Source organism: Cavia porcellus, unplaced genomic scaffold (genome assembly GCF_034190915.1).
Source record: "Cavia porcellus strain 051 isolate PalLab524CR breed Dunkin Hartley unplaced genomic scaffold, mCavPor4.1 scaffold_16, whole genome shotgun sequence".
Taxonomy (NCBI): Eukaryota; Metazoa; Chordata; class Mammalia; order Rodentia; family Caviidae; genus Cavia; species Cavia porcellus.
The window spans coordinates 35,978,623-35,991,872 of record NW_026947499.1 but is presented as its reverse complement, the minus strand read 5'-3'; the positions used below and the strand labels follow the sequence as shown (position 1 = coordinate 35,991,872).

Genomic DNA, 13,250 nt, shown 5'->3' with positions numbered 1-13,250 from the left:
GTACCTTACAGTCCTCCTGCTTCATCCTCCCAGAGTCTTGCAGTACAGGTGTGCACACCATGCCCAGATAGCTACTGGTCTTTGCTTCCCTTGGCTCTGGATGTGGACTGTGGGCTGAGGTGAGAGCCTGGCTCCCTCTTGAGGTAGCACCTTCTGATGATGTCTTAGCCATACCACCCTAGCTCTGTGGTGAGTAGACTCCACTGCTGCACATAGGGAAACTGAGACTCTCACAGGCTAAGTGACTTAGAGCATCACCGAAAGCCATCCAGCTGGTGCCCAGGTCGGCTGAATCTGGTCTGGGTACCAGACTCTGTTGCAGGGGCATCACACAAAGTCACAGCTGACAAGGGACTGGAAGGTGGGAGTTAGTCCCCCAAACACCTGTGTTCCCTTCTTTGCCTGGCAGTGTCAGTCTGTGGTTGAACCAAGGTGCCACCCCTGTTCTTGGCCTTTCTGTTTGCTGTCCTTTGCTGGCCCTCTGCCATGACCTTGGACTGCCTCGGCCATGCCTGACCACACAACACAGAGTTTAAGTCCCAGCTCCCTGCTGTGCAGCCAGCCTCTTACAGGCCCAGGACTATCTCTAAAGCAGGCCAGGCCTTGGGGATTGAGGCTGTAACTGCTGGCAGCAGATCAGGGGGATCCAGTGTTGGGTGTGGCTCCCACCCTCCCCTACAGTCACTCTGCTCCAGATACATTCTGGGGACACAAAGAGGCGCCTGTCCCAGCTCTTGTCTGCTACAGCTCCTGTCCCAGAAGGATTTGTATGGTCCTCGTGTCCTCAAACCCAGCCCTGGAACCCAAAAGAGGTGCCAGGCAGTATCCCTGCCAACCCAGCCATCTATTCCTCTTCTTGTCCCAGAAGAGAGCAAAGACTGGCCCTGCAGGTAAAGACCTACAGCCTGACCAGGGCTCAGTGACAGTTTCTAGGGGTCCTGGATCACCATCAAGACTCTGGTCCCTGTCACCAGGTAGGATCAGAACCAGGGCAGGAGTGTCTCCCAGACCTCAGGAGACTGCTTGCCCCTGCCTGTCCCTTTAATCTGTACAATTCAGTCATTTTTGGTATATTCATAGATGTGGCAGTAATCACTTAAGAGGTGTAGAACATTTCATCACCCCCTACCCCTGCCAAGAAGCCTGTATCTATAGCAGTCAATCACTGGTCTCCTTCCCCCAGCTGCCAGGCAATCACCATCTATTTTCTGTCTCTGACAATTCACATGAACAGAGTCTTCCAGTATCTAGTAATTCATGTTGGGTTTTCAAGCTTCATCCACACCGTAGCAGCAGTCAGAGCTTCATTCCTTTTTTGGCTGAACAATATGAATGAGAACACTGTGACCCCAGCATTTTAGGAGGCTGAGGCAAGAGGATTGCAGTGCAAGCCCAGCCTGGGCAATTTTAGCAACTTAGTGACACTCTGTCTCAAAACAAAAACGGGAGCTGGAGCTGTACCTCAGTGCAAAGGCCCTGGGTTCAATCTCCAGTGCTAAAAAAAAAATAATAATAATTAAAAAGGATGGACCACTCCTTTACCCACTGATCATTTGAGTTGTTCCCACCTTTTGACAATTGTGAACAGCACTGCTTTGAACATTTGTGTACACGTTTTTGGTTTTGTTTTGTTTTGTTTTGTTTTCGGGTCTTTTTCCTTTTTATCGGTACCGGGGATCAAACTCACAACTGCCTGCTTGCAAGGCAGGCACTTATGCCGCTGAGCTAAGTCCCCAGCCCCGTGTGTACGTTTTTGTGTAGATGAGTATCACAGGATTCTGGGGCATACACCTGGGAGAAGAATTGCTGCATCACTTGGTAACTCTGTATTCAACTTTTTGAGGAGCTGCCATATTGTTTTCATAGCTCCATACCATTATTCCCATGAATGATATATGATGGGAGAAGCTAATCTATCCATATTGAGGACTGAACCCAGGGCCTTTGCACTGAGCTACATCCTAATCCCTTTTTCTTTCTTGGAGGAGGTTATAATTTTTTTATTGGAGAACAAATATACAACTTTGAATATATTTGAGGCAAATTGTGCCATAAGCAGATTCTTTTAAAGTGGCTAAACAAAGTATAAAAAGCAAGTAACAATAAAAGAAATTGTTTCTAGTACAAGACCAGAAGTACAAAAACATAGTGTAGGAGTACCTGGTAAAACACCCATTTTGCAACAGTGTAACTTTTAAATACATATTGTTGACTGTTGTAGTCCAGGCAGAGTTACAGCTCCACACTTCAACAACAACATGCTGCCTATTTCTAAGAAAACTCCTTTAAAAAAAGGCATAACCCAGATGTTCCCTCATTTGACCAACTCCATCTAAGTTTAGAGGTACAGAAGGGCTTAGATGTATCCAGAGTAAGCCACATGTGACATGTCACTTGACCAGTTTTCTAAAATAAGGTTTCAGGACAATTGCAGTGAGATAAGGGAAGAAAACATGGAGGAATGAAGGTCTAATTACTATACATGTGGGGTTTTTTGTTTTTGTTTTTTTGACAGAAGAGGGAACCTTTTACAGATAAGTTACAAAGAAGAAGGCAAGTAAATAATTTTGTACAGGAAATCTGGCACATTCTGTGCAGCGTCTTTCATCATTTGTACAAGCTCTTCTTAGTTTATTTGACCATCACCATCAGTATCTGCTGCCCTGCTCACTCCATCAGCCTCTTCATCTATTACCTTTTCTCCAAGGCTTGCCATCTCATGGCAAAGCTCTGGTGCACTAATGTAACCATTGCCGTCCTCATCAAACACACAGGATGTTTCTCTGATTGCTTCCTCACTGTCTGCATCTTTCAGTTTTTCTTTCGATCACTGTCAGAAGCTCAGGGAAGTCAACTGTATCAGTACCATCAGCATCGACTTTATTAATCCTGTCCTGTAACTCTGCTTCTGTTGGATTTTCCCCAAGAGACCTCATGACAGTTCCCAGTTCCTTTGTTGCAGTTCCATTACCGTCCTTGTCAAACACTGAAAAGTCTTCTTTGAATTCTGCAGTCTGTATCTCAGTCAGTGGTCACCCATGCTGCAAGCGCGACCGTTCTCCAGGTCTGAACGACCTCAGTTCACTTGCTCCACTCAGAGTCCTTCACCCTTTTTCACTGTACTAAGTTGTTCAGGCTGGACTTGAACCTGAAGCCCTCTACCTCAGTTCCTCAGAATGCCGGGATTAGTGGCATGTGCTGCCATGCCTGACTTCTGTCCATTTTATTTATAGCTATTGCAGTGGCTATGAAAAGCGATATTCTATTGTGGTTTTGAGCACTTCACATTCTAAATCAGTCTGTTAAGTACCTCGCATACAGAGAGCCCTGCAAGATTGTCACATGGAGTCATTAAGGGTCCATATAGGGTACATTCTGGCCCTGCCATCTAATTACTGTGTGGCTTTAGAAAAGTTACTTAACCTCTCTTGTCCTCAGTTTCTACATCTATCAAGTAGGGATAATAAGATATGCTAACACAGTGTTGCAATGATTAAGTCAGAAACACATGGCACGCTGTCAGGTTTAGCTAACGTTATTATGCGCTGCTGTATGCCAGCTCAAGTGTTTTTCCTAGCATTCCTGTGGATAGTGCCCAAGGGGATAATCGCAGCTCTCTGTTCACTCTTGTGTGACCCGGGTGAGTGATTTGGTATCTCTGAGCCTTAGGTTCCTCATCTGGACAGCAACACACAGCCTCCCCGGGGGCTTCCGGGCAAGATGAGGCTGCACCTGTGAGTGTGTCCAAGTGTCAAATAACCAGGTGCCTTTGAGGTCATGCCCATCAGGAGATGGAGAAACTGAGGCTCTGAGAAGCCAAGACACTTGCACAAGACTATCCAAGCAGCAAATGGCACAGACCATGGACCTGGGCTGTCTGGCCACAGGCTCTGCCAGCCCACTGAAAGGAGGTGATTGCCTCCTTCTCTGTGTCCTTTTCTGAGTACTGGACTCTGCCAGAACATCAGGCCTCCGGGGTGGGGCCCATGAGGAGTGTTCTTTCCCCGACCTGATCTAGAGGGACAGAGGTTCCTTGACGGTCCACACTGAGGCCCTGGCCCTCCAAGCCAGGGCTAAATATTTGGGTTGAAACTCACTGGCTTTGGGTGCAGCCAGGCAGGCTGATGCTCAGTGACAGGTGGGCTGAGGAGCTGGAAGGACTCACATTCCTTCTGTGGGCCACCAGCCAAGGATTGAGGATTAGGGCTCGTAGGAGGCATCCCTGCTTACCCAGACCCTCCAGTCAACCACACATCAGTGTTTCTCCACTGCAGGACTTCTCAGAGCCTTGGCTGCCTCATGAACTTGTCCTGGGGTTTTCCTGTCTGCCTTGATTTTAGGCAGTTGGGAAAGCAAAGGCATTGTCTAGGAGCAAGTTTCAGGATGGGAGTGCCTGGGGTCCTGCTTTGGGAAAAGCTGTCTTCTCTATTGTCTCTGTAGGGGATATGCCTTGGGTCTTGTTCCCCACAAACGTCCAGTCCCACCTGGCCTTGGGCAACATCTGGATACAAGTAAATGTGCTGGGAGCTACTGTTTGCTGCTACCAGCTCCCCCAGCTCAGCTGTGGTATTAGGACCTCTGGGAGAGCCTTAAAACTCAACCACAGTAGCATACAGCTTCCTGGGCCGGTGAATCTCTGGCAATTCAGATTCAGCGTGTTGGGCCAGTGCTCAGGAAGCTGTTTCTTATGCCACACTAGTGGATCCCTAGATAGAATTCCAAAGTGCTGGCTATACCCTCTGCCTGGAGATTCTAGAGCACCCCAAAGCCCACCAGCCCACCTCAATGGGGACGCACAAGGGACCTGCCTTTCTTGTGACCTCTGCTCATTGGAGCCTCCTGTCAGTACCCCAAACTCCTGCTCATCCCTCAGAGACCAGCCCCATGATGAAATCTTATTCATCCCTAAAAAGGAATGAAGTTCCCACAGGTGCTATGACCAGGATGAACCTCGCAAACATAGTTAAGTAGGAGAAGCCTAACATGTGGCATAAAGGATCACATATTATGTGGTTCCATTTACATAAAAGGTCCAGAATAGACAAATCCCTAGAGATGGTAACACGAATGGTTGCCAGGGTCTGAAGGGAGGAGAAGAGGTGGGGGCTGACTGCCAATGGTATCAAGTTTTAGGGGTGATGAAAATGTAATGGAATTAGATAGTGGTGATGACTGCAAAATGCAAAATGCTAAAATACAGAATGCTAAAATGAGTACATTTTATGGTATTTAAATTATATCTCAATATTAAAAATATATTGCACCAGGTACAATAGCGCACACCTATTGCACCAGCTCCTAGGAGGCTGAGGAAGGATAAAATCTTGAGCCCAGAAGTTGGAGGTCAACCCTAGGCAGCGTTGCAAGACCTGGTCTCAAGCAAAAAGAAGAAAAGCATTATCTGGGTAGCGCAGGCCTGTAATCCCAGCATTCTGGGAAACTGAGGCAGAAGGCTCACAAATTCAAGCCCAGTGCACCTTGAGACCATATTCTTAAGTGAAATAAATCAGACACGTATGTGTAAATACTGCATTGTTTCTCTGGTGTGAGAAACCGAAAGTGTAAGTAAGGATGAAAGTGTGTAATAGGAAGAAAATGTTCAAATGGGAAAGGAAACAAGAAAGGAGGAAGGAGGAAAGGAAAGAAGGGAAGAGTAAAAAGTGAGTAAAGAAGGAAAAATGGAAAAAAGCTTTTGTAAATGGTGAGGGGGAGGGGCTGAAAGGAGAGTAAGGGGATGGGAAAAAATCAGGTTATAGCATTACAGGGACAAATTCTGTATGACGAATGTGATCATTATACATATCTAAAATGTACCAAAATTTGGTTTAAAAATAATAAAATTAGTAAGCAATACATTAAAAAACCCCACAAATTCAAGCTCAGTGATTTAATGAAACACTGTCTCAAAAAAAAATGTTTAAGGGTCAGAGGTTTAGCTCAGAAGCACAAGCGCCTGCCTGGTAAGAAAAAGGTCATAAGTTCGATCCCCAGTATCAGAAAACAAACAAAAAAAGAAGTTTAAAAATGGGAGTCTAGAGCTGAGGATTTAGCTCAGTGGCATAAGTGCCTGCCTGGCAAGCGCGAGGTTGAGTTCAATCCCCAGTACAAAAAAAAAGGAAGTCTAGGCCGGGCATGGTGCACACCTGTAATTGCAGCACTCAGGAAACTGAAGCCAGAGGATTATTGTGAGTTTGAGGCCAGCCCTAACTCCATAGCAAGACCCTGTCTCAAAAAACAAATAAAAGGTGCGAGGGGCCTGGGGATATAGCTCAGTATAAAAGTCTTGGAGTCAGTCTCCTGTGCTGTTTTGCTCTTCCTTTCTTTTTTCCTTTCTTTCCTTTTTTCCCTTTCTTTCTTTCTCTAATGTGCTTTGCCAGTGTGGCAGACAGAAGCATTAGACTGGCTGATCAAAGTGGGAGCTCACACCTCACCCCCGGAACAGCCTTTTCCCAGGGCTTAGTGACATTGCCCTGTAGGGACAGCAAAGCTCCTGAGAGGCTGATGAGGGTCGCTTCTGCTCAGCCCAGGAGGATAAGAACTGGGCAGGAGCACGGTCCTGGAGCCAGCGTCCCATATCCAATGTCCCCTCATCTTCCATTGACAGCATTTCCAACAAGGAGCTCTCGGAGCTGATTGAGCAGCTGCAGAAGAATGCGGACCAGGTGGAGAGGAACATTGTGGACACCGAGGCCAAGATGCAGAGTGTGAGTGCCCCAACACCAGGGCTTTTCTGAATTAAGGTCCCTCCTATGAATGATTCTGCACCCCTGGGAGACGTGTGACCATGCAAGGAGGCATTTGTGGTTTTCACAGCTGTGTGAAGCCAGAGCTCCTGGTTTCTAGGGGTGGGGACCAGGGGGCACCACTTAGCATCCTACAGTGCGCAGCATGGCTCCCATTCAAGGAATGATCCAGTCCCCCACTATACTCCGCTTGGGGTGGGAATCCCCTTGTGCACAAAACATGGATGGGAAGAGGAAGCTTCCAGGGACTTGGCTTTTGCTGCCTGCAGTGAAGCTTTCCTGGTCTGGAGACGGACCAGCTTTGTGGTATAATTTCAGCCTCTCAGGCAAAGCATCTATCAGTGACCTTGGGTGAATAAATCACCTTACCCCCTATCAGGTGTTTCCCTCTGAGAGGGTAAGCATGATCATTCCACCTGGTGGATTGTTTTGAAGGTTCCATGGGACTCTGCAGGTGCCAAGTAGGGCTGCTGTGATCCCCAGCAGCTTTCTACCACTCACATATCTGCCACCAGGCTTGGCACACAGGTTGCCTTGGTCTCCCCTTCTGAAACAAACATACGGAGAACAGTACTGGCAGATTCTCCTGAGGCTTGGCACGGCGTCTCTGCTATGTCAGTGCCTGCACACCATCTTCTGAGCTGACTGTTCACACTGAACATCTGGCCTGGCCTGGCCCAGTGTTGCTGGGCTTCCACCAATTTCATAGCTAGGAAAACTAAGATGGAGAAGAGCCAGGGTGACTAATCAGTGACAGAGGCACTATCAAAAACAAACAAAAAGGGGCTGGGGATTTAGCTCAGCGGCATAAGCGCCTTCCTTGCAAGTGTGCAGTCGTGAGTTCGATCCCTGGTACCGATAAAAACGAAAAAGACAAACCAAAAAAAAAAAAGTTTAAAAATGGGAGCCTAGAGCTGAGGATTTAGCTCAGTGGCGTAAGTGCCTGCCTGGCAAGCGGGAGGTTGCCTACAGATGGGAATGCCATACAAAGTAGAGAAAATGACACAGGAGGCCCAGCTGCACTTCAATTTCAGGACACAACTGGAGTTTTAGAACCAGTAGGGCCTTGTACTGTTTGAGATATGCTTAAACTAGCAAGTTATCCATTGTCACTCTAAAAGCCTGCAACAGGAGAATTACAAGTGGGAGCCTAGTCTAGACAACTCAGCAACTTAGTGAAACTATGTCTTAAAATAAAAACCAAGACCAGAGGATGCAGCTGAGTGCAGAGGCCCTGGGTTCAATCCCAGTATGGCTAAAAAATTGCAATCTGGCTGGGGGTTTAGCTCAGCTGCATAAATGCCTGCCTGGCAAGTATGGGGTAGTGAGTTCGATCCCCGGTACTAAAAAAAAAAATTGTGATCTAGAATTCAAATGTAACTTGCAGCCTGTGTTTTATCTGGCATCTTGGCGGGGGGGGCACGCCCAGAGGGTTGGGCCCAGGGTAGCGGGTAGAGAAGACCAGGTCTGCCTGGTCCCTCTGCTGTCCCAGGCTCAGAAAGGGTTGGTTCTCCTTCCTTCGCCACCTCTGGCTGCTTAGTTCTGTACCCTAAAGGAATCCAGAGACCTGAGGAGGCTGGTTTGTGCACATACACCTGCACACAAACACACACGCACACACACGTGTCCCTACAGGTTCCGTGCCACGCCCTGGTCCTCCAGCTCTGGCTCCCCAGCACTGTGCCCAACCCTCCAACTCACCTATGCCTTCCTGCCGCCCCACACAACTCTTCTGGCTTCTCTTTCCACTCCCTGCTGTGGTAGTTTCTCTTTCCTAAATGAAAAACAGCCTGTGGATCTCTTTTTTACTTTGTTAAACTTGTTTATCTGCTCTGAAATGCTTGTAACAAACATGATTATTGTGAGGGGAACAAGACCCACAAGCTGTGCGGCACAGTGCCTGCCTGCCGTAGGGAGGGCTGACTGAATGAAAGGCATGTGCCAAAGCATCTGTCAGCGAGAAACACGGTGGTGTGTGTCCATCTGACTGCCTCACGTGTGTGCGCAAGAGTGTGCATGTGAGTGTGACAGGGTCTGGCCTTCTCACAGTATTTGCCAGGAAGAGTGACTCAAAGTAACAACATGTCCTGGGAGAGCATATTGAGCTGCTTTTAATACATATATATTTAAATATATTTATATATTACATAATATATAATAATATTTATAATATATAACATAATGTATTTTATATAATATATAATATGTAATATTATATATATTTTTTTGTTGTTTGTTTGTTTTTTGTACCAGAAATTGAACTCAGGACCTTGTGCTTGTAGGCAGGCACTGTACCACTGAGCTATATTCCTGGACCCAATTCAACAAACTTAAAAAAGGAAGTCATGCTTTGAATGAAAAAAGGGAGTCATGCTTTGAATGCTACAAGAACCAATCTTGTCTCTTTTCCTTTTTCAAGAAGATATAATTATTTTATTACCCAAAAGATCTCCTAAATCTCTCCTGCTTTTGGGGGGGGGTATTGAGAATTGATCCAAAGGCTTTTGTACTGAGGTGCTTCTGTACCCACATTCTTGTTTTTATTATTTTTTATTTTTTTAATTTTTTGAGACAGATTCTCACTAAGTTGCTAAATTTCTCGATCTGGGCTTGAATTTGCAGTTCTCTTGCCTCCTCCCCCCCCAGACTGCTGAGAATACAGGCAAGGAACACCATACCTAGCTTAAGAAACCTTTTACTGATGTATAGCTCATATAAACTACATAAAAATGTCCATATTTGAGTTCACCTCTAAAATTTTGCCTTAGTAGACAGAGTAACCACTGCCCAGGCAGGACAGATAGCATTTACCAGAAAGCTCCAGGTGATACCCCAGTCAGTGTTCCCCAGAGGCCACCCTCTGCTGACTGTCTGACCCTCAGGCAGTTTTGCTAACTTTGAGCCCTCACACACGGCTCCCTCAGCTGTTCCAGTCCTTGTCCCACTGGCACTTCCCTTCTGTCCCCCCTGCCTGAATTAGGTAATGATTAATGGACTTCCCCTTCTGCAAGATTAATCTTTGCCACTGGGGCTGCCTGGGAGAGCTTCAGGTCGAGCTGGGGAGAAAGGAAGCAAATGAAATTCCTCCCAAGCCAAGAAGTACTGTTTGATTGTAATTAATTGGCTAGGCTGGCCAGGGTATGGGGATACTTGGTTCTGCTGGCCCTTGTCTTCCAGGCCCCTCTGGGTTACTTGAATGGCTCAGAAAGGGTGGTCTGAATGTCTCTTTTTAAGTAATCCATCTGTCTAACTATCTAGTACTGGGATTGAGCCGAGGGCCTTCACCATGAGCTACACCCCCATCTCTTTTTTATTTTTTATTTTAGAACAGAGTTTTACTAAGTTACTATGTTGTGCAGGCTGGATTCAAATCTGTGATCCTCCTGCATAAACCGCTCAGTGTTGGGATTACAGAAGTACATCAGCAGGCCTGGCTCTGCAAGAGGTGTCATGTCACACCTGTTGATTTTTTTTCCTCTTCTGCCATTTCTTTTTATTTATCTATCTATCTGTTTGTTTGTTTGTTTATTTATTTATTTATTTGGTCTTTTTTTCATTTTTATCGGTACCGGGGATCGAACTCACGACTGCCTGCTTGAAGGCAGGTACTTATGCTGCTGAGCTAAATCCCCAGCCCCTGTCTGTTCATTTATTATGGTGCTGAGGATTGAATCTAGACCCTTTCACCTGCTAAACATGTGCTGTACCACTGAGCTTTGCACCAGGCTTCCTGGTGTGTTTTTCACAGCTGTTTTGGTGCATATTCTACATACAATAAAACACTCAGATTTCAAGGATGGAAGGCCACGGTCTTTAGGACCTTTAGTGAGCTGTGTCGCTGTTTCCTTGAATCAGGTCAGAACTTTGGTCTCCAAATAGGATCTCGGCTGTTTCTATGCATGCATGTTCTGCCCTGCCACAGCCTGCCACTCCTGTCGTGTCTCAGTTCTGCCTGTTGGGACATTTCACGCAAACAGAATTGTCCACAGCCTGGCATGGGTGCTTTCTTTCGCTTCGTGTGTTTTTGAGATGTACAATTGTTTTCTTTTCACTATTGTGTCCTCCAGTTTAATTTGCTTCTTGTTTTGGTGGTGGTAGGGTTAGAACCCAGGACCTTTGCATGCCACACAAATTCTCTACCAGTGAGCCACACTCCAGCCCCTACTTTCCCGCTTCTCAAAACAGATCTTTTCTTGTTCTCCGTGTAGAGATGGGAATCCAGAGGCCAGCATTGGAGGTGCTGGCTGCCCATGGGTGCCTCAGTGTTAGCTCTGCACTCAGTCTGCTCCCTGAAAAACTGGAGGCTTCACCTTGAAGCATCAGTGGGCCTGTATTATTGATTCCTCCCATAAAAGCACTCTGCATCCCATGGGTCCTGTGTACTCTGGTCCCCATCTTTCCTCACATCCCTGCCCTCTGGACACAGCGGCCTTTTCACCAGGCCTTATCCATGGCTTTCTCAGTTTTGCCTTGGCATCTTTGCACAGACAGTTCCTCCCTGCCTACAACATAATTCTTTCTATCCTTTCATCTTTAGCTTGTGTCTTGTCTCACCAGAGGGGGTTTCCTTGGCCAGTGGAGCTAATGTAGGGCCCTTCATTCCCTCTCTGGCACATTTTCTTCACAAACACAACCTGTGCTGTACTCATACTCACCTCTATGAGGTTTCCGTTGATTTACCAGACTGAATGGTGGGGTCATGTCCTTTCCAAGGTGTGTTGGTCACTTTTCTGTTTCTGGGACAAAATAATGACAATTGAAACTTACAGGAAGAGAGGTTTATTTGGTCTATAGTGTCAGTGGGCTCAGACCATGATCAGCTGGCTCCAAGGCAGGATCACCAGGGTTGATGGGCCTCGGGTAGGAAAGCTGCTCACTCCATGGCACCCAGGAAGAGGGTGGGGTGAGGAGCTAGGGAGGGAGATCCGTCCTTTCAGGTCATGTCCCCACTCACCCACCTCCAGCCAGTCTCCATCTCAAATACAAGACTTTTTTTTGCAGGGGATCATTTTAGGTATAGGCCATAACAGTGGTGTGTGAGCCTGTTCACCTGTTCACCAAGGGACTGGAGGAAAGGCTGGGAGGGGCTGGGGAGCTCCTTGTTGTCTTGCTACTCTGAGTCCTGCCTGTTGTCCCCTCTCCTGCCACCCTTACAGGATGTGGCCCGACTGCAGGAGGGCCAGCAGCCTGAGCACCAGGATGTGGCCTTGCAGAAGGTATCAGACTCCGAGAAGCTGCTGTACATCCTGGATGCAGACGCGGCCATCGCCAAGCACATGAAGCATCCACAAGGGGACATGATTGCAGAGGAGTAGGTCACCTTGGGTCTAGGCCCCCAGGGAGCTTTTCTGGTCTGTGGACCAGGTGGCTGGTCTGTGGACCAGCTGGGGCTTAGGGAGGGCTGACTGAATGAAAGGCATGTGCCAGTTTCTCGGCCATATCCTCATGGCAGCCCTATTCTGCAGTTGAGGAAACTGAGGCTCGGGGTGTAGATGTCCCTTGTTCTGGTCCAAGCTCCCTGAGATGCCATGCTGTAGGATCTCTGAGTTTTGGAATGAATCCCCCCAAGACCTGATTCCCTCACTCTGACTCCCAAAGTTTGTCCTTCCCCCCTCAGCTCATCCCGGGTGATTCAGCATCCCAACCCCAGCAGGGCAGAAGTCTCTGAGGTGCATAATGTGCACACCCATGTGCTGCTGCTAGATGGTAGGATCCAGAGCCTTCTGTGGTTCAGGACACATCATGAGCCCTCAATAAATATTAATGGAGGAAGTTTGAGGTGACTTGGACAGAAGGAGAGAGGAGAATATAGTGATGGCTTAGAATCCAAGGCCACCATGACCCTGTCTTCCCAGTCCCTGAGCAGAAAGCTCAAACTGGGGTCAGGTCCCTTCTCAGGCTTGAGCAGTGCCAACCTGGGCACCTACTCAGGGATCCCTCTCCCCGCTCAGCATCCGCCAGCTGAAGGAGCGTGTGGCCAACCTCCGTGGGAAACACAAGCAGGTCTACAGCCTGGTGGTGAAGGACGTCAGCCCACAGGTCAACTGGGCAGCGTTGGTGGAAGAGAAGCTGGTATGAAGGCTGGGTGGGTGGGCACATGGGTAGAGAGTTACTGTCTAAGCACCACAGCACCACTGGGGGGGGGCGGGTCCCCATTTTCTCCTGACATTTTGTAGATGAGAAAAGTAAGGGTCAGAGGAAGCCATTGGCAAATTGAGAATGGCACAGCAGCTGCAGTGGAGATTCAGACTCTTACCCCAGCTCTGGGGTCCTGGCAGGGCTCTTGGGGCAGGCTGGGGGCAGTCTCCAGCTCATCTCCATCCAGGATCATCTCATAGCTGCTGCAGTGATGTTTTCAGCCTGAGGTCCTACTCTTCCAGCTCTCAGTCCTGTGACCCTGGGCATGTGGTCTGTGCTTTCCCAACCTCTGTTTTCCCAATTGTGACATGGGAACAGTAGTTATGTGGACTTCTTGAAGTTGCTGTGAAATTGAGTGAGACCAAGAGT

General features: G+C 47.7%; 1 protein-coding gene and 1 pseudogene across 1 annotated transcript in view; one reads left to right on the top strand and one right to left on the bottom strand.

The window, feature by feature from the left end:
• Positions 1–13,250, top strand: part of Ppl (periplakin) — a 44,132-nt gene that overhangs the window by 14,521 nt on the left and 16,361 nt on the right. The window contains exons 2-4 of the mRNA XM_013141932.3: positions 6,605–6,704; positions 11,900–12,054; positions 12,695–12,815. Of these exons, the coding sequence (XP_012997386.1) occupies positions 6,605–6,704; positions 11,900–12,054; positions 12,695–12,815 (376 nt within the window). The remainder of the gene's footprint in view (positions 1–6,604; positions 6,705–11,899; positions 12,055–12,694; positions 12,816–13,250) is intronic.
• Positions 2,540–3,026, bottom strand: LOC100722032 (calmodulin-A-like; annotated as a pseudogene).